We start from the raw sequence: 25,702 nt of genomic DNA on the forward strand, positions 1-25,702 counted from the left end.
CCGTTCTGTAAGCCAGCAACAGGAAGACAAGGGCTTCTGTGAAGCACTAAAATGAAGGTGGAATGCTTTGAAGCGTTTATGCATGCAGGTGTAGATCAGCAGAAGCGTCGACAAAGAAATCGATTAATCTTCATTCCGCGTCCTCACTTTGACACTGGAAATGTCATGGGATTTTATGAGATCTGAAAAATCAAGGCACAAATGAGTAATGGAAATAACACTTAAAGCACTAAGCATGTGAAAATGGCCTTGAACAGTAGGTGATAAGCTAATGGTTGCCTCGTAAAACGGAAAGTACACAACCCAGCAATTCAAATCGCATAACAAACAACTTCCTCTATATTTAAGGTGATTAAACGAGGAAATCACAAGTGTTTAAAACATAACACTTACCACAGCAGGCGGAGAAGTACAGTAGACAGCAGAACATCAAAGATCTGTGGGTCGTGAAACGGGAACGATAAATTATACCCAGGTGTAAGGTTGACAGCATTCTAGACTCCCTTTAAAGGACTATAACTGTACAGATGTGCCATGTTAAACTTTTTTTTCCACTCATAGTAGAGGAATGCGAATATAAGTGTTCAGGTGACTGTGAGAGCTTGCTAGTTGTGAGGGCAAGTTCAGGAGAATAACCAGACTGGGTTTTAGACGCTTTTTAAAACAGCCTGAATATGACCTTTTGAAACCTTTGGAAACTTTTAAGTAAGGAGATTTTCCCTCCGGTTTGTGGAGTCACAGTACCCTCTAGTGGTCATTAAAAGGAGCTTCCAAAATAAGGATGCAAGCACATATTTAGAACTAAAAAGATTAGGAGCAACATTTTTTTGGTCAAGTCATTGAAAAACACGAAGTGTTTCTTCGTGTAGATCTTAATTTTGTCGTCCGTTCTACATATTCAGTAGTTTAAACTTAAAGGAATGATCAAACAGGACTTGTTTTTGCATTCTTTCTCTTTTCCAATGATTTTTTTAAAATTCTTCTTCGTCTTTTTCTTCTTCTTCTCATTATTATTATTATTATTATTATTTTATATTTTCTATGTAAACCTGCACTAGACAAATGTGTTTAATCCAGATGTAGAATCTTTTATAGTATCTCACACATGCTAGTGATCCAGATGAAATAAAATTAGCTTTCATAATAATTCTGTAGCACTGTTGCTCAAAACTAAATCTTAATGCAAAAGATGTTTTTTCTCAAATAGACTTTTTGCGATCTCAGCCAAAACATAGTTTGAAATATGTTTAATTTTATTTGTTTGATATAGTTGGCTATTTGTAAAAGTAATACAAAAGCTTAACCTTTTTGATAAATGTATTTGCATTTATATAACAGTTGAACAGTTCTTTTGAACAATCGCAGTTGGTTTACTCTGTTTAACTTGCGAAATTAACCACTGACAACATTTGTAGCACTGTACTGTATAAATGCTGCCTAAATGAACGCTAATTATACATGTTAAAAACAAGTAAATTAACAGTTATGTCAAACAATTTGAGCTAGCCATTTTAACTTGAATGTGATATATTGTGTCTGTTGCTAGGTATTTCTTAAGATGGTGGTTCTTCTTGGCTGGTTAGTTGCACTTTATTAATAAGCAATGTATCTTTTAAAAGACACTTTTTAAAAAGTTGCTTAAAAAATCCAAATTAATGTTTAAAAATGGCCAAATTAGTTGCTTAGGTGGTTACGTTTTTTACACTCCTCTACTCCTGCATCCCGTGTTTTTAAATGGGTGGTCCAGAGTGTATTTGTGAGGCTTGGTTGCGTTTATAAGATGCAAAGCAATGTGTTCTCATGCTGATTGGTCAGCTAACATAATGTGTTGTGATTCGTGGATCGGCTCCACGTCACCAGGAAAAGCGTAACACCCTTACTAGCATGCGCTTTGCCTTTGTGTAAATACTGTCAGAGTAGACATTAGCCGTTTCAGTTTGAACCAAAAGACAGACAATTAGACAGAAAATTACACCGAGGACACAGCTGACATGCCTGCTCTCTAAAATAAAATCTGACAAGTGTCTTTCATAAGTATTCAGAATAAGCATGTGTAATATAAAACATTCACTTATCTTTTGCAAGTTCGTTATTTGAGATATAGAACGCAGGGAAATTGATTATGGGTGTTTACAGCAGTTTGATAGATAAATATGAATTTTTAGCTAAATTGTTTATGGTGACAAACATCATTTCCCATTGTTTACATTCTTGTTTACATCCTCGCTTACAACATACCATTAAATCCACAGCTTCGTAGGTTGGATGAGTTTTTAGCCAAATCTAGCACTGAAATAGGAGAGATTATGGAAGTTCTCCTTTGTCAAATGCTAAAGCTATATATATTTTTTTATAATTCTCTGGAACATAATTAAAATTAAATTGTAAGCACTTCTCTCTTTGAGTTGTGTCCTTTGGAAGCCCAAATACAGAAACAGAACAAGCTCTGTGGAAATAGCAGCGATTGGACTACATTTTAGCTTTCTCTGCTACATTACAGCACCTCTAGCCACGCCCCTTTACTGTGCAGGGTGTATGCTTGTGAATGCGCGAAACCTGATGCGATTGTGATCTATTTATGATGTATTGATGGATTTTTTTATTGTCCCCAAACTTCGTTAGCTGTAGGCTTTGCTAAGCGTCCCCCTTTACATTGAGCATATTACATTCAGAGATGTTGTTTATGTTCACACAGCTACATTACACATCAACTAAAGTTTAAAATATGATTGTAGTGGACCCTTTTATCGCCAAAACATGTTTTATGTAATTACTTTTTTGTGTACCACTGTGCTGCTTTTATATAGTATTGGCACTGCATGTTACAAATACTGTTGTCTTCTGCTTATCATGTGTCTTTTGTACATATTTAAAACAAATACCCTTATAGTCAACTCTGTCTAGCCGTCTTCTGTTGTTTGCTGTTGTTCTTTTTCTTTCTCCTCGGTTCAAATTCGACACCTTGTGGACAAACTAAGTAGTGCAAAATTAATTCAAACTGCAAATAAAAAACACCTTGTGTGTTTATGCCAGTCACACGTATACAGTATATACAGTAGCACACTATGCAAAAACCAAAAAAGAAATATTGAGCTGTGTGCATAAGGCGTTTTGCTTATGCTTTAAATAGTAAAAATAATGGGATTGTCATGGAACGGGAAAACACATTCATTCATTTTCTTTTTGGCTTTGTCCCTTTATTAATCCGGGGTCGCCACAGCAGAATGAGCCGCCAACTTATCCAGCACTTGTACAGCAGTTCATATCCAAAAGCCTCTAAGTGGCACCTAAATTTTGTTTTTCTAAAATGAGCATTTTCTACCGCTTTTATGTTTATGTTCAGTTATTGTACATGAAAGGCATTGAAAGGAACATGTTCATTGCCATAAAAATTAAAGTACTGAACATAAACATCAGAAAAAAAAATTCATGAAGAAAAATTTAGATGCCACTTAAAGGCTTTTAAATATGTTAACATTCACATTTAGCTTTTTTTTTAAGTTAGAAGTTGATCTGTTAAAAAAAACAACACCTTTTTTTTTCTTTTTAAACAACATTGTGAACTGTATGTCAAAGCTGAGTGGCCTTCTCTGAATGTAAGATGGTAGACCCACTGGATGACTGTGGTATCCGGCTCTTCTGCATCTGGTGTCTTTTTACCATGTTCCCTTCTTAATAGGTCAAAAAGCCAGTATGGCCTACGTTCAAATGAATCTTATCGTTTGACTGTTTTCCTGGATTCGACCTAAAATGGTGAGACAAGGCTTTAGTCATGCTGCCCCCTCATCCTGGAATACTCTTTAGTCTAAACTAAAAATGTCTGAGCTCATCTCAATAGCTGAACAACTAAACTGTATTTTTATAATATCTTTTATTTATTATGATTTATTATTTTTTATAAGTCTTGTGTTGTGGACCTCTTAGCCAGGTCACCCGTGCGAATGGGAACTTTATCTCAATGGGTTTTTTATATTTTTTATCTGGTTATACAGTTGAAGTCAGAATTATTAACCCCATTTAGATGTTTTTTTTTCTTTTTTAATTTCCCAAATGATGTTTAACAGAGCAAGGAAATTTTCACAGTATCTCAGATAATATTTTTTCTTCCGGAGAAAGTCTTATTTGTTTTATTTCGGCGAGAATAAAAGCAGTTTTTAATTTTTTATAAACTTTTTTGGGACAAAATTATTAGCCCCTTTAAGATAATTTTTTTCGATAGTCTACAGAACAAACCATCATTATACAATAACTTGCCCTATTACCCTAACCTGCCTAGTACACCTTATTAACCTAGTTAAACATTTAAATGTCACTTTAAGCTGTACAGAAGTGTCTTGAAAAATATCAAGTAAAATATTATTTACTGTCATCATGACAAAGATGAAATAAATCAGTTAGTAGAAATAGGTTTCTAAAACTATTATGCTTATAAATGTGCTGAAACAATCTTCCCTCCATTAAACAGAAATTGGGGGAAAAAAATAAAAAAAAGTCAGGGGGGCTAATAATTCTGACTTCAACTGTGTGTGTGTGTGTGTGCGTGTCTGTGTGTGTGTGTGTGTGCGTGTGTGTGTGTGTGTGTGTGCGTGTGTGTGTGTGTGTGTGTGTGTGTGTGTATGTATATATATATATATATATATATATATATATATATATATATATATATATATATATATGAGCAATATTACACTCGTAGCAGTGCGATATGGCTGTATATCGGCACTGGTGTGGGCACTAAGGCACTCGTCCTGCGGCCTCATGCCAACGCACGCCTCTCACCACTGCTACGAGTGTAATATTGCGTTTATACAACAGTTTGATGGCATAATTATGTATATAAAAACAAAATCCAACATGGAGAGTCTCAAACCCTTTTGTATGAGGAACTACATTCTTCCGCGTTCATAAGCTGACAGTTAAACAGCTGAGCAAGCATCTTTTAAACTTTAGATCTGTAGTGTCTGCTTGTTGCTGGCTGTATGTGGGCGGAGTAACACACAAAGGGTAAAGAGGCTGTACTGTGCTGATATTACTTAAATATATCACAGCTATCAGCCAATCATATTCGAGAACCAGACAGAACTGTTGTATAAATATATATATATATATATATATATATATATATATATATATATATATATATATATATATATATATATATATATATATATATATATTAAGGGTGTCACGATCTTCCAAATTCTCAATTCGATTACATTTTCAATTCTAAAGGCACAATTCGATTTTCGATTATGAATAATTAATTAATTAATGACCAATTAATTATTTGTAGCCTACCTTTTAAACTACCTGACCTGCATGGTCTTTGTTTTACCCATAAACAAATCATACAGTAAATGAATAAAGGCAAGATACACACATAATTACCACCTGTCAATCACTTTTTCTGCGGGACTCGTGAATAGGCAGTGATCTGTGTCGTTATAATGGCGTCGGTAAAAAAAAGACGCACAACCAACAGGAACCAGCCAACAGTATCTGAGGTGTTCGCTAAAATGACTAAGTACAAGTGAGTGAAAGATTGAAGCAGTCTACTGATCCTCTGACTGCCTCAACCCGCTGTCTCGAGCGGCTGTGTGTGTGCGTCTGTGTCTGTGTGTGTGTGTGTGTCAGAGGTAGAGAGGAAGGAGGGCTGCTCAGAAATGCTACACGCCACTGTGGATGTCAAATCGTTGTCGTTCTAAAATGCCATTTAAAAACAAAGACAGTGTAAACAGGGCCTGAGTGTGTACTTTTCGCGAGCGGATTTGCAACGGGGGCGGGCGGAGGATCGCGATGCCAGTGTTGTCTATCGGACGAACCGTACGTAATACGTACATAGCAGAGCTTGCAAAACTGTGTTTTTTGTCAACAACAGGAACGTTGTCAACATAACTCACTGGAAATCCAAAATGCTTACACACCGGCGACTTCATTGAAAGAGGAGGGGATTTAAGCTCTGTCAACGGGTCTCCTGCTTCTGCAGTGTAACAAGCACTTCAACAAGCCTGTTTTTTCCCGCTTGGCAAGACAAGCTGACGTGACATGGGGGTGTGGCAGCATCGACGATTCTATTAATTCTATTATATATATATATATATAAACATATTTTGTGATATTTCTCCCCTTATGATTTTGACATCTGCTTTTCTGTTTTTCATCCAGGATTAATATCTTATTACAAACATCACAGTGGATATCTGTTATTTTGTCCTCCAGAATAATATTCATTTATATTCATCTTATTGTCAGTGACATTTATGTCAGCAATTGTCACATTAGATTAGTTTTAACATGTCATTAGTATAACAGTAACACCGTCTCAATAACACTGGCTCAGTGTGCAAGTTGTCCAAGCCCTTGTGTGTGACGGCAACAACCTTGACTACTGGAGCTCAGGTCTGGCCAGAGGTCTCACATTTCACTCGATCATCCAGAAATAACCCAAAGGAACAGAGCGGAATATAAAAAGGCTCTCTTAGTTTGACTTGTGTTCAATATGAAGAATGTAGTGTACTGTCATCTAGTGATGCAGCAAAAGATGCATGAGGAAGTTACCGCTGCCACAACAAGCTGTCCACTCATCTGCCACTAAAAACAGCCACTAAAATGACTATTAAATATCTATTAAAAATGTGTAAAATATAAAGAGGACTGAGTCATGCCACTGAGAACTTGAGAGCAGTCTGATTACCTCGGGTGTATTGATTGATGCTATTGTGCATCAGCAGTTTTACCTGCAGAATGAGCAACAGCATGTTTACTGAGATTACCATCTCTTGCTGTGTAATGCCTGCAAAACTGGGTGGAGCGCTGCTTTGTCACCGAGTTTACACATTTCCATTTTAAGAGATTCACTTATCAAAAAGAGGCAGTTCTATAACAACTATTTAATTACTGTAATTATTGTACTGATTCGGGGGCAGCGTAGTGGGTAGTGCTGTCGCCTAAGCAAGAAGGTCACTGGTTCGAGTTTGCATGTTTTCCCCGTTTTAGCGTGGGTTTCCTCTGGGTGCTCTGGTTTCCCCCACAAGTTCAAAGACATGTACTATAGGAGAATTGAGTAAGCTAAATTGTCCGTAGCGAATGTGTGTGAATGGAAGTGTATGGGTGTTTCCCGTTGATGGGTTGCAGCTGAAAGGGCATTCGCTGCGTAAAACATGCTGGATAAGTTAGTGGTTCATTCCGTTGTGGTGACCCCAGATTAATAAAGGGACTCAGCCGAAAAGAAAATGAGTGAATGAATTATGCTAATTCATTTTATTTAATTTTTCATATATACTGCCATGGCTAGAAAGCCCCTTTATCATTATACTTTTATTCCTAATGGGGTTAAAGGGGTAGTTCACCCCAAAAATAAAATTCTGTCATTATTTATTCTCACTTCACTACTAAACTTGAGTTTCTTTCTTCTGTTACACTCAAAAGAATATATTTTTAAAAAAGCTGGAAACCTGTAACCATTGATAGCCATTATATTAGTTTTTTTCAACTACGCAAATCAATGGTAATAGGTTTTAAACTTTCTTCTAAATATCTTCTTTTTGTTCAACAGAAGAAACTCATAAATGTAAATAGTAAATTTTCATTTTTGAGTGAACTATTCCTTTGAATGCAACTTATATTCCATATGTGCTATATATTGCCCTAAAAGTCATAAAAAATATCTACTTGTGATTAAAGGCCCAATTTTTGTTATTCAATTAAAATTATAATCTTTCTAAAATGTTCATGATTTGAGTTGCTGGGATGTATTAAATAAATAATTTGATGTTGAGTTGATAATTGAGTTAATTTCAGAGTCAAACTTTTTTTTCATATTTTTAAGTTTAGGGGAATGCTGGGCACAAAGTGATGCAGGGTAAAATGTAACAGAGTTTTAAGGTATTTGGTCAGGGTTAACCATGGCATGCTTCTGAGATTTTTCACCACAATGTTGGCAAAAGTCTATCTGCCAATTATTGAAAAAGTTTGGCAAAATTTAGATGAGAAACACAGGAGAAACCATTTTTTCAAGGTAAAAGTATTATTGATTATATTCTGTTTTTTATTTAAAAGAAAAAGCTCCGTGAACGTATGTAAATAAAATCTTGTATTTTTGTTGTGATGACCGTCTTCTAGGATAAAAGAACAATTTTGAAAGATGTAAAAAAACAGAGTGACTGCTAGCCAGTTTTACAAATAACAAATAAGCAACACAATGTTGGACACCAATTAAACAAACTGAATGTTGAATTTTGAGTGTAATGTTGAGAACTTTTATATAAAAATGCTTTTTAATAGAAAAAAAATATATAGAAAAGAATTATTTTGTTGCTAATAATGCAAATAAATGCATTGTATAATAATTGATAATAATGCAATTAAATCCAAATGTGTTTAACCAATAGATAAATAAAAAAAACAAGTACTGAGGAAATATATTATTTAAAGTAAACTGAATTTGAATTAATTGTGTGAAATCTGGCTTTTTAAGCATTACAACTAACCCAGCTGTTACAACTTGCCCTGCAGGTAGGCAAAATAGTAATTTTTACTCCTGGTACTTTTGGCAATGCTGCCGTAAACCATGTCTGGTGATCATACTTTCAGTGGTCATTTGTAGCAGAGGTTTGTGTGTAGTTGGTAAAAACTTTGTTCATTATTTGGCCACAACCAAAAAGTGTTACTTTGTGTCCTGCTCTCCCCTAATCAGTTTGATTAATGACTTTTAAATTTAGTTGTTTGGACCATTTTATAAGGTACTTTTATAATTTACTCATTGATCAGATGATAGACTGGAAAAAGTTTGCTTTAAGCCTCCTCACAACTTAAACCCACAAATGATTTGGCTATAGAGATATTGCAACAAATAAAATCTTTTGGATACTGAAACAGGGTGGTCCAGTAACACTAGTTTGAGTTCGCTTTTGTTTTTCCATGAGACCATCCAGTACACACCTGGTCAAACCTGCTTTTCCAGGTAGTTAACAATAGTTGTTGACTATAATGGAACTTCACGTACAGCATCGCCTCTTATAGACAGCCTCTTCACTATCTGTCCTATAAACGCAAATGGGTGCGCCCGCTGTGATAAATGCGATGAAGAGCTAACCTGCGTAAGGTGAGGCGTGGAGGAACGAGGCGTCATGTGTTTGACGCAAAATACGAATCGTACTACGGCGAAGGACATCTCATGAATATTAAATTAGCAATACTGACGTTCGCCGACAAACGTCCAATGTCGACGGATGAGCTCGTGAATATGAATTAGGAAACGTAGCGTTGCGTTTTTAACTCCTGAATATGGAAACACCCTCGCCATAGTACGATTAGTAACAACGCGCCTCGATATCGTCTCCGTCACATCAGCTCCGCAATACAGGCAGGAGACGAACAGGAAATTATTACTCTAATACAGCTGTAAGAGTGTTTGCTCTCGTTTATTTTTAACAAACAAGTGTTTTTTTTTCTGTAGGCTACCTGTGTTAATTATCCCACCTATCTTTTTCCAGCAGAGACAATGCTTCAGTGTCTGTCGGGAAGTTCGTGTATGCGTGTCATTGACGGTTACAAGTCTACGTGGTATTTCTTAGTTCTGGTGCTGGCGTATGTTTTATATCTTATCTTCGGGGCTTTGGTGTTTTCCGCGGTGGAGCTGCCGTATGAAGAGCAGCTTCGACAAGAGCTTCGGACAGTGAAACAGCAATTTCTGGAGGACAATGAATGTCTGTCCAATGACAGACTGGAAGAGTTTCTGATCAAAGCGTTAGAAGCGAGTAATTACGGTGTGTCGGTTCTTAATAATGCCTCCAGTAACTGGAACTGGGATTTCACTTCAGCGTTGTTCTTCGCCAGCACTGTGCTTTCCACGACAGGTAAGATTAAGAACACACTTTCTTTAAATCTTGAGTATTAAACAGCACACAGTGCACGATATAGACTTTGTATTGTAGCCCAGTTGTTGATTTACATGATATACAGTAGGCTAGTGTGTCATCAGTAAGTCTACAATCATTTACACTAGATCAATGACAGATGGGGCCAGTGTGTGATGATATCATCTGTGAGGTCGATATGTCCTCTCTGAGACCTCTGGTTAAAGCATCCATTCAGCAGACGGATGGAAGCTTGGATAGTCTTGTTTTATAGCTGAACAAAGGCAATGTTATTTTATATTTGTACAAGCTCTAAGTGAGCTTTAAACAAGGATATAACTTTAGTTAAGAGAGCTGCATTTGAACAAAGAGCTCTCTCCCTCCATAAAGAGTCAAAAGTCAACAAAGCTTTATGGTCTGTTTGTTAGCAGTTGTAAGATACAATAAAGCACTTGTACTAAATACAGGAAATAAAAGTGAGGTAAATAAAGTACTTGTATATCCTGCTAACTGGGCAAGGTAAAAAAAGGCTTCAAACTCATTGTATATTGTTATATACTCTTGGTATTTATTTGTTAATTAAATATAATACAGTAAGAAATTAACACTCAAATGTATAATTATACTGGTATTCTACGTGGACCATGTTGCTCTAATTGGCTTCATTATCATATTTTGATTCAACAAAAATCACATTTTGTTAAGTGACTAACAGTGTTATTGTAATTGAGTTAACGTTAAAAATATCGATGTTAAAAATATCAACATTAGACTACTTCTCATAAGCATACATAAAAGTACGAGGTAAGGGGGGGTTGTATTATATATATGTATGTGTACATGTAGGATAAAAAAGTTGTTTGATAAATTTTTTTTTGTTAAACATCATGGTAATAACTTATGATTATTATTAATAATAATAGCAAACTTTATTAATTAGCTTGACTTTTCCAGGTCTAGAAATCACACTTAAGAAGTCAAATGAGCCACTTTCCTTAATAAGCAGTTTTTTTTACACACTATTATATATTTTTTATTCAAATAAGTTTCAAAATCCAGATTTTTTCTTTTTTTTAATTTGTTTTAGCCCATTTTATCCCCATAAATAAACATGACTATAATTAAATTATTAATATTGTAAGGCAAATAGGCAATTCAAGTACACTCCCACATATTCATACTGCCTATAGAGCCCTTTTGCTTTTGTAATTAATTGAGCTGTAACTATTTGAAGGGTGTCTGAAGGATATTCAGGGAGTGTGTGTAGTGTTTCCAAGGATTATGCAACTTAATCCAGCAGGATTTAGGTTTTACAATGGGCAACACCCTTGACGTTCCTGCATGGTGACTTTTCATTATGTGATTAAAGGGATAGATCACTGCACAATTAAAATTCTCTGTTGTTTATTTTGTAATGTCACAAAGTACATTGTTAATAGTAATACTTTTTCACCATCTCTATGAAAGCAATATTTTGCCAACAGAGAGATGCAGAAATGTGTATAATAGCATGATGAAAAAGTTGCAATCTTGAAAGTGCAATGTTTAGAATTTGTGTTTTATGTAGCAATATTGTAAGTTGCCCTGTCATTTTTAAATATTTGAGTATTTTTGAAAAGTGTTTTTTTCATTAATATTTATTTTATATTCAAACTTTTCCACTGAAGTTCTTAAAGTTATAAATAAATCATATATGAATGAGTAAATTTTTGAGTAAATACTTAAAATGTAAAAAATAAATAGTCCTTTTCACAATCTCAATATATGTAAACAATTAATTGGTTGAATTTACAAAGATCTAGATTGTGATATATATATATATTGTCATCAAAATATGACATGACTATTATAATATGAGATTCTTGTCATATTACCTAGCACTATGTCCACTTGTTCCAAACTGGTTTGAGTGTCTTTCTTCTGTTGAACACAAAAGAAGATATTTTAAAGAATGTTGAAAACTGGTGTTGCCATTGACTTTTATGGTATATTTTTGGATATTCTCTATTGATGTGAGTGGTCAACGAATTTTCATTTTGATTATCCCTTAAACTGTCCCTTTAAGCATGTATTTAATTTTGGGTAAATGCTAAATGTGATTGTCTCAATACAGAGGAAACCTTTTTAAATAACCTCAACATATTTTTATTTTCCAGGATATGGGCACACTGTCCCTCTATCAGATGGAGGTAAGGCCTTCTGCATCATTTACTCAGTGGTGGGAATACCGTTCACCCTGCTGTTCCTGACGGCGGTGGTCCAGAGGATCATGGAGTTCAGCACTCGCAGGCCCATAGAGTTCCTGCACCGGCGATGGGGCACCTCCAAACCTCTGCTGGCTGCCATGCACGCCACACTACTGGCCATTATAACTGTCTCCTGCTTCTTCCTCATACCTGCCATCATCTTCTCTGTGCTGGAGGAGGAGTGGAACTTCCTGGAGTCCTTCTATTTCTGCTTTATCTCTCTTAGTACCATTGGCTTAGGGGACTATGTGCCAGGAGAGGGTTACCATCAGAGGTTCCGAGAACTTTATAAACTGGGCATTACTTGTAAGTATACAATCAGATTTATTATTACTGATGTACAGAGATGTACAGCTATGGGAAACTTAAGAGAGACAATCTCTCTGAATTTAAATGGTAAATTTATACATTATAGAGTGCTCAGCATAATTGAGTACACCCCATTTTGAAATAAATATTTTTATCCTTTTTTTTCTGTAAATATGGGTAATATATATTGGTGCATTTTAACAAAACAGATTTATAAAACAGATATATTTATTAAAATACTATTTTGGTCACAGAAATTAAAAAATAATACATTTAAATCTATGCAAAATATTGTGAAAAAAATCAACAAAATTGTGTATTTTTTTTGCTTCTCTTGACTTTTGCTATTTTTAAAAATGTGTTTTAATATTTTTCTATAACATAAATATGGGTGTACTATTTTTTTGGACCATTCTAATAAGTTAATTTGTTAGGAAAGCCTTTAGATTTGGCTTCAGTACTAACTAAACTAATGTATATGCACAAATATAATATTGTAAAGTAACCTACATAGAAAATATTAATTTAAATGAGAGATTTGTGAGGGGTGTAATTATATATGCTGAGCACTGTATGCGTGTAAATGTATGTGCATTTTTATGTATATTTGTGTGTGAATTTAATTTTGTAAGGTCTGACATAATTTTTTTCAGTTTAAATAATTTCATTCAGAGTGCTTTTGTTATTTTCTTCAAGCAAAAGAAACATTCTCAAATGTTGAAAATCAGGATTATTCCACCAATTATTGATTTCTAAACTTTTCATTCATTTTCTTTTTGGCTCAGTCCCTTTATTAATCTGGGGTCGACACAGTGGAATGAACCACCAACTTATCCAGCATATTTTTTATGCAGCGGATACCCTTCCAGCCACAACCCATCAGTGGGAAACATTCACACACAATCATAAAGTATGGTCAATTTTTTAACTGACCCAATTCACCTGTACCGCATGTCTTTGGACTGTCAGGGTTAACCAGAGTACCCGGAGGAAACCCACACCAAGACGGGGAGAACATGCAAACTCCACACAGAAATGCCAACTGATCCACCAGAGGCTAGAACCAGCGAGTTTCTTGCTGTGAGGCAAACATGCTACCCACTCCGCCACCATGTTGCCATTTCTAAACTTTTCTAATGTTAAAATTTTGGGATTGTCCTGTCTAATTATGAATATAAACATGTCTAATCTTTAAAGGACAACATGTTTATTTTTAATTGGGAATAAATGCAATTAGTAGTTTTCAGATATTATGACCCAAGTCTAGGGGAAAACAACATGGGCATATTAAATGAAATAAGGTTGTGATTGGTGGATTTCTCAAGTGAAAACAACAAAAAACGTATGCAAAAGATCCCCTTCGGTCGACAACCAATCGCAGACACTCCGTTGAGAGTAATTGAACAGATTTATTGTAGAAAAAAAAGAAGCAATTAAATAAGCATCTCTTCAGGGTGGCCACTGGTCATAATAACAAACAAAAGAATCTGCAAAGTAAATAAACTAAATACAGGGTGTCTGCTGGGTCTTAAAATGTCTTAAATTTCAAAAACAAAATTTTAGGTCTTAAATTCACTGAAATGTTATGTTGTAGGTCTTAGTTTTCCTGTCCAAGTAAAGCTACCCAATTGGGCTGACATCCATCCTATCACCAGCAATCCATCTTAATAAAATCAGGGAAAGAAAACTCAAAACAATTACACAGTTCCTCGTGATTATAAGAAAAATGCATTAGGTTGAATGAAATTTATGCTTTTGTACCAAAAGCCAAAAAATATATATTTGATTATTTATGTAATTGCCTCCACAATAAATATACTTTTTAATAATGTTAAACAAGCCATTTAAAAAAAGAAATATTATGTTGAAAGTAGTGTATACAACTAGAGTTTTCTTGATTTGTCACTTTATAGTATGTTGCTAAGAAATAATTACATTATTATGGCAAACAATAATCATTAGTGTTTAGCCCTTTATAAGTCTAAAATTTCATTCATAATGGTCTTAAAAGGGTCTTAAAAAGTATAAAATTTGACTTGATAAAACCTGCAGAAACCCTGTAAATGTCCCTAAACATACCTCCCTACCTCCCTAAACATAAACAAAGTCAAAAGTAATCAAAATAAACAGGCAGACCACCCATACAATAACAAACTCTCAGAAAGTTGCAAGCATTCATGGACATTTTGACAAGAATAAAGTTAAAGGCGGGACAAAGGAAAAGACAGAATACAGTGCGAAACAAAAATAAATACATAAATAAATGTTAATAGTAAATAAACAATAAAATTAAATATATATTCAAGTATAACTATGAATGCTAAATGCAAAGAATTGAGTTGAATTGTTTTTTAGATATCCGAAAGAAGCCTCTATGTTCACCAATGCCATTTTTGATAGAAAATACAGTAAAAGTATCAGAATTTACAATTTCATTACAATAAAATGCATTGTCATGAAATTACTAAAACAATTAATTGGGCAGAAAACCCTACATTATCATTGTTTTTTACTCCAGCTGTCTCTCTCATTTACAGTCTACCTGATATTGGGCTTGATCGCTATGTTGGTGGTTCTGGAAACCTTCTGTGAGCTTCAGCAGCTGAAGAAGCTCAGGAAAATGTTCTACCTGAGGAAACAAAAAACGGAGGACCAGCTAAACATCGTAGATCACGATCACCTCTCTTTTGCCTCTGTGTCCGACCAGGCAGCCTCATTCAGAGAGGATAAGACTGAACTGTTTCCTGATGATATTGTGTCCGGCTCACCTACTGCTACCTCTAATGGATCACTGGAGCGATGAGTCTTCCCTTATATTCATTAACTTTTCAAAAACATTTCCATTAAGAGCATAATGTATTGTTAGTGTACTCTGCTGTCAAGTTAACTAAAATCTACTATAGATATGAATACTTGAAATACAGACTAAAGGTAATTTATTGCAAAACATTTGTATAAAACACAATGGCCACATACTCACTATAGCTAAATTCAGTAGTTTATGAGAGTGACAAGCATATTCAGCGAACCAATTTAACTAATTTAGATTGGAACAAAAGCATTCACAGAAATGTTACCAGGGTTGGGACGATAAATCAAGAACTCATTATGCATCAGCAATTTTCATATTTTTAGAATGCATCTTAATTCTTTCTGGAATGTATTGTCCCAGTGCAAGATTCTACACAGTGTGTTGAACCAAACACAACAACTAGTTGTCAAACCAACATTATGTACCTTTTTTAACCTTATAAATAATGACTCAAATTATTTCAGCAATATTGGTTCACCAAAAAGGAAAATTCTGTTGTCATCTACATTTCTGGAGAGTTTCTTCTCCTGTTAAACATAAAAGAAGATATCTTAAGGCAAAGCTGGTAACCTGTAACCACAGATATCGTGTATTGGCCTTTCCTACTATGGAATTCAGTAGATACAGCTTATAAAAGGTCATAATTTAGTTTTGGGGGTCTCCAACAACAGGCTGATATGCATGCAAGGTCAAAAAATTATTTCATTGTCTTATAATGTGCATTTATTTTTACCGAATAATCCCAACGACTCCCATATGATTCGTTCAACGATTCATATATTCACAAATCCCTCCTTAGCGTGAAGCTAATCTGCTGTGATTGGACCAATGACCCAGTCTGGTGTGATTGGTCGACTGCGTTCAGCGATAGACAGAAAGAAACGCCCACCACTGTTATGAAGTAGCACAGAGTATGTGAGAGCCCAATGCAGGAATGCAATAAATCAATGCTGTTAAGTACCAGCATATTACTCTACTCTTAACGCTAACCCCAAGTAATAACAAGGACACACATTTAATATTAGTCAACACAGTGGCAAAAGTTAAACTATTTTTAAAAAATTGACTGCGCCGCGTGTGTGAGGAACAGCTGATGGTGGCCATGGGGACAAACAGCAGGAAGTTCAGAAATGCATTTTAATCGGTAAAGGAAGCTGCAGGTGTTGCGTTTTCAACATGGTTTTGGACACAATATTTGAATAGCCATAATTGTTTAACCAGAGAGATACAATACAAGCACTGATCTATAATAGATAAGTGATTACAAGACACGTGGGGCGATTACAACTTATAACACACAATTAAACACATATTTTGCAAACTACACAAAATGAGGCAAAAATTTTAATTACACTTGTTATGACCTGAAGGAAGAAGAAACTGGTCCATTTGAACTGTAACAGTCACTGACAAAGTTCCTGTTAAAGTCCCTTACATGATAGTCTCTGCTGCTCCGTCCTTTAATAGCAATTGGCCGGTGAATGCCACACTGCAGTGTAGATTATTGTATCAGAAATCAGAAAAACGTCAGGAACAAACAAAGCATTAGGTTGGCTATACTGTGTTGTTGTGAAAATGAACTTTAACCCTTTATTCCCCACATCTTCGCATCATGATCAGTCCCGTGATCCTCCGTGCTCCGCTAGTGTCTAAAGAGAAAGCGTGTTCACATTTTCCCGGATCTGGAACTACATATTTGGTGATGTACTGTATCGATGTTGACGCTTTCAAGCAAAAGATCCGAACTCAACTTGATTCATTTATTCAACACTGAGTGGACTATTTCGTTAAAGAGTCAATATTTTTAAACACGGTGCACTTTCAGTTTTAAACCTCAGATGGATGTTTTCATTTACTCAGTGCTGTGTTACACACAGCAAGGAAGGTCATTTTTAAAAACCCATAATAGGGTTAACAAAAGAAAGAAATCCATGAAGGTAAATAATTTTTTTGGGTGAACTATTATTGCTGAAATAACTTTAGAGTCATATACCTGAACAGCCTTCTGTCTCCTAAAACCACATTTGCAACTTTGGGTAATTGGGTAATTGTGAACCCTTCATCTAAACAATAGAAATATATAGGAATGTCTATGAGTGGAATAGTGCGGTTGCTATATGGCATATTTCATATTTTACTCAGATTAGTGTGATTTCACTCCTGGATCAGCATCCATGTTGGCCCTGAAACCATTCCAATCAACCAATCAGATTTCAGGGATACAGTTTATGTTAAAATTAGGCTTACATTTAGGATTATGTGCTTCTACATCATTGTTATCCAAATATTTATCCCCTAAGATTTAGGGAAAAATTGTGGGTAGGTTTATGGTAGGGATTAGGTATGGACTACATTTTCAAACAGGATTATGCTCCAGGAACAACATAGATGTTAATACAGGACCTTCATCCTATTTGACTGCTCAGCTCATGGCCGAGGCCTCATGGCCCAGTGTGAGTAAACATTCACTTTTAGTTAAACAGGACATTTTTGGGTAAACTTTAAATTGGCAATTCAATTAGCTTGATCCTTTACAGTGTGTATGTGGCCAAAATCACATTATATACCATTGTTCATGAAGCTACTGAACTGAGAAACATCTTGTGATCAGGGTTTGTGTGTGTATGTAACAATCCATCCGTCCTGTCTGAAAATAATAGTTAACTGGTGAGTGGTCCTAGACTAGGTCTATATATTCCATACGCTGTTCTTGTTAAGTGACTTTAATGGGATCACGTATTACCGATTTACACTTGTATTAATGTAAATCATGTTTTCAGGTTACTTACAGGTTAAGTTTGTAGATATTACTTAGTGTTGGAAAACATTCCATCTAATTGAAGGAAATCAGACATGTTTTATTTTTAAGGGCATCTTTATGCAAGTTTTGTTGTTGTGCTCAGAATTACTTGAAAGTCTGATTAATCCAAGTTTTTTTAAGCTTTGTCATAAACTCTGTCTGCCTTATATTTTTCTTCTACTAAATTCTTTTTGAAAAGACAGGGGCAGGTCCCTGGTGACATTATTTGTAAATGTTTTCCTTAATTAACACATGAAGGGAATTTAAATCTGTTTTAGGTAGAGGCATCAGACAATCAATAATCTGCTTGATACATTATTCTAGGGTGTTTATGTCTTGCGGGGTAATGTTGGCTCCTTTGAAGCAGTGGCGTATGTTGCATTAGGCATTATTCACTATCGCTAGGTGCTGTTGTGCATTAAGTGAGTTACTGTACTGTTGTATTGCACAGCAAAGAGCATTCAATTCATAATGAGTGACTTGGTATGTCCTGAAGGAAATGCATATTATTTAATCATTCATTTGTAGTTTTCAGTTATATATTGTTATTTTATTGCACATGCCTAAAGATGCTGAAATTTTTTCGTTTGTTGGATGTTTTAAGTCGCACTTTAACAAAACAATAAACTGGAGAATATAGTTTGGTTGTGTTTTTGAGCATTTTTCAACATATAACCAGTGGTGTAAAGTAACAAATGACAAATACTTATACTATTGTAAATAGTACTGTACTGGACTGTAAAGTACTTTTACTCCACTACTTTTCTTCAACATGCAGTCATTGGTTTATTTTTTCTTGTCTATGGTGATTAGAAAAATCAGTCCTGTGATTCCTGTCCAATCAACGTGCACATAGAAAGTAAATTGCATTATTATGAACTACCTCAAGACACGGGCAATTTATAATTGCAGCAAACTGTTTGGAAGCATTAAAAGTGTCCAAGAAGATGTCCAAAATCTTTACATGCATTGACCCAGAGACTGTTTAGATGCATGTCACTGATGAGAAGACGACGGATGTTTACTGTATTATGAATAAAATGGCCTTAAACAACCAGCTGACACAAGACATCAACATGAAGTCAAATTGACATTCAGGGTGTCCGCGGGGTCTTAAAAAGATTTAAAAGTTGATAAATCAATTGAGAAAATTAAGACCCTTAAAAGGTATCAAAACGGTATTTAAAAAGTCTTAATCGAATTTTTACAAGGTCTTACATTTTGTTTCAAGAGTTCACACTTGATGATTGATTATAAGCAAGTTTGGCATGCTGTCCCAGGAGAGAGCCCTGAGCTCAAAAGGTCCTTGAGCCCTGGGCTCCCCTCCGTTTGCAGGGCGAGAGGGGAGCCTTGAGCTCAGGTAGATCTCGACAACTCCTCCCTTCATATGATCTGATGACTAAAATGAATGCTATGAAGAGATATGCTGCAGGATGAGAGATTGACTGTAGTGCTAAATTTAGATTGATCAATTCACTTGTTGTGCATGTTTTTGGAATGTGGGAGGAAACCGGAGAACCCAGGGAAAACTCACGCGAGCATGGGAAGAACATGCAAACTACGCACAGAAATGACCGCCGGCCTGTTAATAGACTAGAACCAGTGACGTTCTTGCTGTGAGGCAACAGTGCTAACCACTGGGCCACCATGCTGCCCTATGGAGGGAAAGGTGAAGTGGTAGGGGTGGAAGGGGGATTCTTCCTGGATTTTTATAGTGGGTTAGGAATGGCCTGATTGGTGGATCATACATGCTAATGCAGAACCAGCCGTGTTCAATCATAATTGTGATCCTCTCGAAATTAGTTTATGAATAAACTTCACTTAAAGTGTTTGACTCCAAACAAGCCTAAATATATAAAATTGTCTTCCTCATATTAACAACGGCGTGCTCTATTGGCTCTTCACATGTAGCAAAACCATAGAGTGAAAAGAAGGCAAAAGGGAAAATTGTTGGAGAAAGATGAGTTTAAACAGTGGCTGAAGCTTGTTGCTGCAAAAAAACGCGTAATTGATCCTTTCAAGCATTGTTTCTTCTGAGCTCATCTGAGTTCTGTTGCATGGTTGCATGGTTGTGCTCTATAGATTTATTTACCTACAACGTGTCACCTTTGAATTATAAGGTTCTATCTTATATCTACATTTTTGTCAAAATTGAGTTATTGACACTCTTATTAAATAACAGCTTATTTACATAATGGAATGTTTTTTTAATAAGTTGTTTACATTTTAGGACTTTTTATTTAAAAAACAAATGTTCCACACATGCTGTTTGCTATATGGAATGCAAAAACTTTAAAGCTCATTTTCTCAAAATCATACAGAACACAGATAGAACCTTATAATTCCAAGGTGATGAACTGTTTATTAACAACTGTTTATTACCAATTGTTTATTAAGTTAAAGGTTTGATACTCATCAGAACTTTAAGTGTTGATGAGGTCCTAAAATATTCAGAGGTCTTTAAAAATCTTAAAAGGCTTTAAAACTACCTTTAGGGGTCCTGCATATACCCTGACATTACACTTTAACGTCATGGGGACATTGCATTTTGTTTGGAAATAAGAATCAGATTGTAGTGAGAACTCAATGTCAGGCCTATGTCAAATATCAACGTCTAATAATGTTAGTTTGACATGTGGATGTTACTACTATGACTACTATCAAACGTTAGATTTTGTTTACCATACCTGACGGAAAAGTGTCTGTGTTTGACGTCAATATAACGTTGGTTTAAGATGTTGGCTTGACGTTGGATTTTGGTCACTTTCTAACACAACCGAAAATCAACCAAATATCATTATTGGACATCAAAATGACGTTGCCTTTAGATGCTGGCTAGACATTGAATTTTGGTCACCTGACGTCACGGCTTTAACCTAATTATAACATCTGATGATGTTGTGTGCTTGCTGGGCAATAACTAAATGCACTACAGAATGTTACGTTTACACACATCCACAAACTACATGTAAATCCATCAGCTTTTTACAGAGTAATACTCACTACTCTTTAGTACTTTTGAAAAATCAACTTTTTACTCATACTTTGAGTAATATTTACAACAGATACTTTGAATCTACTTGAACTACACTTTTAGGCAAGTAATGGTACTTTTACTTAAGTGAATTTTCAGTACTCTTTCCACTACTGCCTATAACAAGATGTTGTACATTCAATATCGGAATCTGAATAATATTGTACATTATTTATTATTAATTTAATTGCACAAAATTACAGTAAAACCCAGAAACATTGTGAAATATTATTTCATATTAAAATTAAAAATTTCTGTTTTTATATATATTAAAATTAACTTTATTTCTGGTTTGCCAAACTTGAATGTTTTCACTGTCACATGATGATACTACAGAAACCATTACAATTACTAAAGATGCTTAATGTTGTGCGACTATTGAATAATTGTATATTGAAGCACTTTAAAAACAGTACATTGTGATAGCATTGTCCCCATTATTCAACCAATCGCGATGTTGTGTACATGCAGAACTTTAACACAGTATAAATGCAAACTAAACACATCTCCTCCAACCCTCAGAGATGTTTATTGGCATAATTTTGCTAGGCCGAAAAGGCTTTGTTGAGCTGAGCAGCTGTGGAGTCTGTTGACAGTCTATCAGGATGCCTGCTCAGCACTGTTTAAAGAGATATTTACTCTGCTGTTTGGGAGTGAATGTGATGCCGTCCTGCAATAGTGGTGCTGAAATTGAGCCGAGGTTATGTTAACAAGACCCTGCAGCTGTGCTCACCTTGTTAAACTTAAACAGGACGGATTACAGTCACTAAGGGTGTGAGAAACTGTAAAAGTCATTCCTAAGTTGCTCCTAGGCATTCATTTGAATGTCACATTCATTATCAAAGCATAGGATACTATTACTGGGAAAACTGAGCTTGTTCATTTGGCTTGAATAGATTTATTTGAGTTTTTTCTTACAAAAAATGAATAATTCCCTCAAGCCATGAGAAATCTTTTATTTTAGATGCACTACTAACCTGCAAATGGTAATTTTATCTTGTTTTCGTGCCTCAGGAGGTCTTGGTAATGCATAATTTATTGTAGTTACTTTTATAAAATTACTCAGAAATTTTCACAAATGAGACAATTGCTTGCAAAGAGTATAACATATTGCAGGGATAGTTCACCTCAAAATAAAAATTTGTTGAACGCAAAACAAGATTTACTGAAGAATGGTGGAAACCAGCAGCCATTGATATTTATAGTGTGAACAGATACACTGTAAATAATGCTGGGTTCCACACAATTCCTTCATGTTGTCCCAACACAAATTGATTTTTAACTTAATCATCTTTTATGAATTTAAGTGGATTGAACATAAAACAACTATTTTGTCACAAAAACTTAGGAATTTTGTTGTTTCAACTAATTTTAACCACTTAAAATCTGCAGAAGAGTATTTATAAATGCACAAGACATTGAACCTTGAAGCTGATGAGCTACAGCAGCAGAAGCCTGTCAGGTTGAAAAAATGTTGCTTGATATGATAAGATTTGTACTGCATTCTATTTGAATGGTCTCATCCCTATGCTCCAATTCTTCCAAGGTTTTAGCCTTCAGAGTGGAAACTTTGAAGGCATTTGGGCATAGGAATAAGCCTTTCTGAAGGTAAATAAATATCCTACGGAAAGGATCCATCATTCCGAAAGTTTCTTCAAAGTTCTTTTGAGCACTTTAATTTGGATTTTTTTTTAATATGGTGGCTACATGCAATTGTTTTCACTTCAAAATGCCCTTCAGAAAGTAATATATCTCAGTTGGAATGCACCGTTGATTTCTGATTCAACATTCTTATGGTACAATCAGAATTTGGAGTGAAAACATGAAAGCATGAACGTGTGATATTTTGTTTTAAAGGCTCAGGCTGCTGCTGGTTGTGTAACGGTGTGGGTAACTAATTTTTTGGCTATTTTGGGTATACCAAGTTAGCATCCTTTAAATGCCACAACCTACGGTCCAAAATTATGACAAATTTTTCCCCATGTTGTAAATTTGAGGAAGGAGGTTGAGTCTTTAATTTGCTTGGGCTCAAAGTTAGACATCTCAATTTCTGCTGCTTCATTTGAAAGATGGTTGATCAGGATAATACACCAAAGCTCAAAATACCTCAAGCTAGTTCTCAGAATGTCAACTAAACTCAAAAAGCCTCCACAGTCACTCGACCTCAATCCAGAAGAGCAGATTTGGGATGTGAACATCTAAAGAGCTGTGTTTTCAGCTGCTACTTGGAAAATGTGATGCTTTCAGCAGTTTGAGCTGAGATTGGCAGCTCCTTCCACCAGAGGGTGTACGTTTTGGGAACAGCAGCAAAATGCTGTTCATTCTGAGTTGATGGCACATAGAAGGATACATTTGTAGTGAATTAGCAAGTAGTTGATAACATTTGATTCTGGCCACAACCAGGAGCCAGTGGAGTGAAATCAGGAAGAGTGTGATTTGTGCTTGCTTTGACTAATTAAAGAATAGATGACATGCTGTTGAGTTCTGGATCATCTACAAAAGCTTAGCCACACTGTTTGCAAACCATTGCAGTGGTAAAGACTTCAGATAAACAACTGAACAAATAGCTTTGAGTTCCTAATGAAATTTGATCATAATTATTTTTTTTAGTATATTTCAGTGTTCTAAATTATATAGCAGGATGCATGTTTGTATAATTTACATGAACATTGTAAAATATTATACAAAAGTACGGGTGTGACAAGGCGCTTACTCCATGAGACAAGACAAAACAGGAGATTTTGTTCACAAGAACGAGACGAGATGAGATGAGATTTTTACATTTTTAATTAATTCATTTATTTTCTTTTCGGCTTAGTCCCTTTATTAATCCGGGGTCGCCACAGCAGAATGAACCACCAACTTATCCAGCACATGTTCTAAGCAGCGGATGCTCTTCCAGCTGCAACCCATCTCTGGGAAACATACATATACACTCATTCACACTCATACACTATGGACAATTTAGCCTACCCAATTCACCTATAGCGCATGTCTTTGGACTGTGGGGGAAACGGGAGCACCCAGAGGAAACCCATGCAAACGTAGGGAGAACATGCAAACTCCACACAAAAACACCAACTGACCCAGCCGAGGCTCGAACCAGCGACCTTCTTGCTGTGAGGTGACAGCACTACCTACTGCGCCACTGCGTCTTCTTTTTACACTTTAAAGAGTGTAAAAAATAGTCTTTATTCAACTGAAAAAAATCACAAATTGCAAACTATTTGGTGCTTTTTTAAAATCGACTTTTAATTTAACTTCTATTTTGATCAATTCTATGCAGTAAAGCAGTGTTTCTCAATCATGTTCTAGAAAGACCACCAGCACTGCATGTTTTAAATGCCTCCTTTGTCTGTCACACCCATTTCAGGTTTTTCAGTATATATATATATATATATATATATATATATATATATATATATATATATATATATATATATATATATATATATATATATATATATATATATATATATATATATATATATATTTATACAACAGTTCTGTCTGGTTCTCAAATCTGATTGGCTGATAGCCATGCGATATTCTGCAATATCAGAACTCCTACAGCCTCTTTACCCTTTGTGTATACGCCCACATACAGCTAGCAAAAAGCAGACACTACAGATCTAAAGTTTAAAAGATGCACGCTCAACTGTTTAACTGTCAGCTTATGATTTGAATTTAGAAGAAAGTAGTTCCTCATACTAAAGGGTTTTTGAGACTCTCCATGTTTGATTTTGTTTTTATATACACAGTTATGCCGTCAAACTGTTGTATAAACGCAATATCACACTCGTAGCAGTGCGATATGGCTGTATATCAGCACTGGTGGGGGCACTAAGGGACTCGGCCTGCGGCCTTGTGCTAACGCACGCCTCCCACCAGTGCTGCTATACAGCCATATCGCACTGCTATGAGTGTGCATATGAGTGTATATATAATAACATTTAAAATGTATTAATTATATATATATATATATATATATATATATATATATATATATATATATATATATATATATATATATATATATATACATACATATATACATACATATATACATACATATATATATATATATATATATATATATATATATATATATATATATATATATATATATATATATATATATATATATATATATAATTAATACATTTTAAATATTAGCTAAATAGCCGGAAAAAAAATCACAAAAATGCAAAACAATTTAGGTGTTTTAAAAAATTGTAATAAAAGAATTGTAGTACTTTATTTGTATTAATTCGGTTTGTGTTTACGATGATTATGACTTTCAGTGTATCTAAAGTGCTATTCCATTGCATGGTTATGAACTATGGTTAATGTGTGTGGGTGCAGTTGTAGCGTCTGTAGGAAGCGACAGTAGCTGAACTCCAATGAATAAAAAAAGCAGTTACGTCACACCCGCCCAAGCAAAAGTGACATGCAACTCCGAGGCCACCCTGGATTTCCAGATTTGTTCAAAGCGCTTGATTTGTGGTTCAAATGTTCAATTGCAATCCTGTCTCCAGTCTTCAATGATAATTTTATCCACTCGCTCCATCATAACATCACAACTCACGAGACATCTTTTCACCTTGTCGTGATTTATTCTCGCGAGATCTCGTCTAACAAAAT

At 35.1% G+C, this 25,702-nt stretch overlaps 1 protein-coding gene across 2 annotated transcripts; it reads left to right on the forward strand.

The window, feature by feature from the left end:
• The first annotated feature begins 9,074 nt into the window (after positions 1–9,074).
• On the forward strand, positions 9,075–15,708 carry kcnk1a (potassium channel, subfamily K, member 1a). 2 transcript variants are annotated; one of them, NM_001098753.2, is given in 4 exon segments: positions 9,075–9,402; positions 9,495–9,857; positions 12,014–12,409; positions 14,950–15,331. In NM_001098753.2, coding segments are annotated over 3 exon segments (1,017 nt in total). In that variant the 5' UTR covers positions 9,075–9,402; positions 9,495–9,502; the 3' UTR covers positions 15,216–15,331.
• The last annotated feature ends 9,994 nt before the right edge of the window (positions 15,709–25,702 follow it).

Source organism: Danio rerio, chromosome 12, assembly GCF_052040795.2.
Source record: "Danio rerio strain M-AB ecotype USA chromosome 12, GRCz13ab, whole genome shotgun sequence".
In the NCBI taxonomy this organism is placed as follows: domain Eukaryota; kingdom Metazoa; phylum Chordata; class Actinopteri; order Cypriniformes; family Danionidae; genus Danio; species Danio rerio.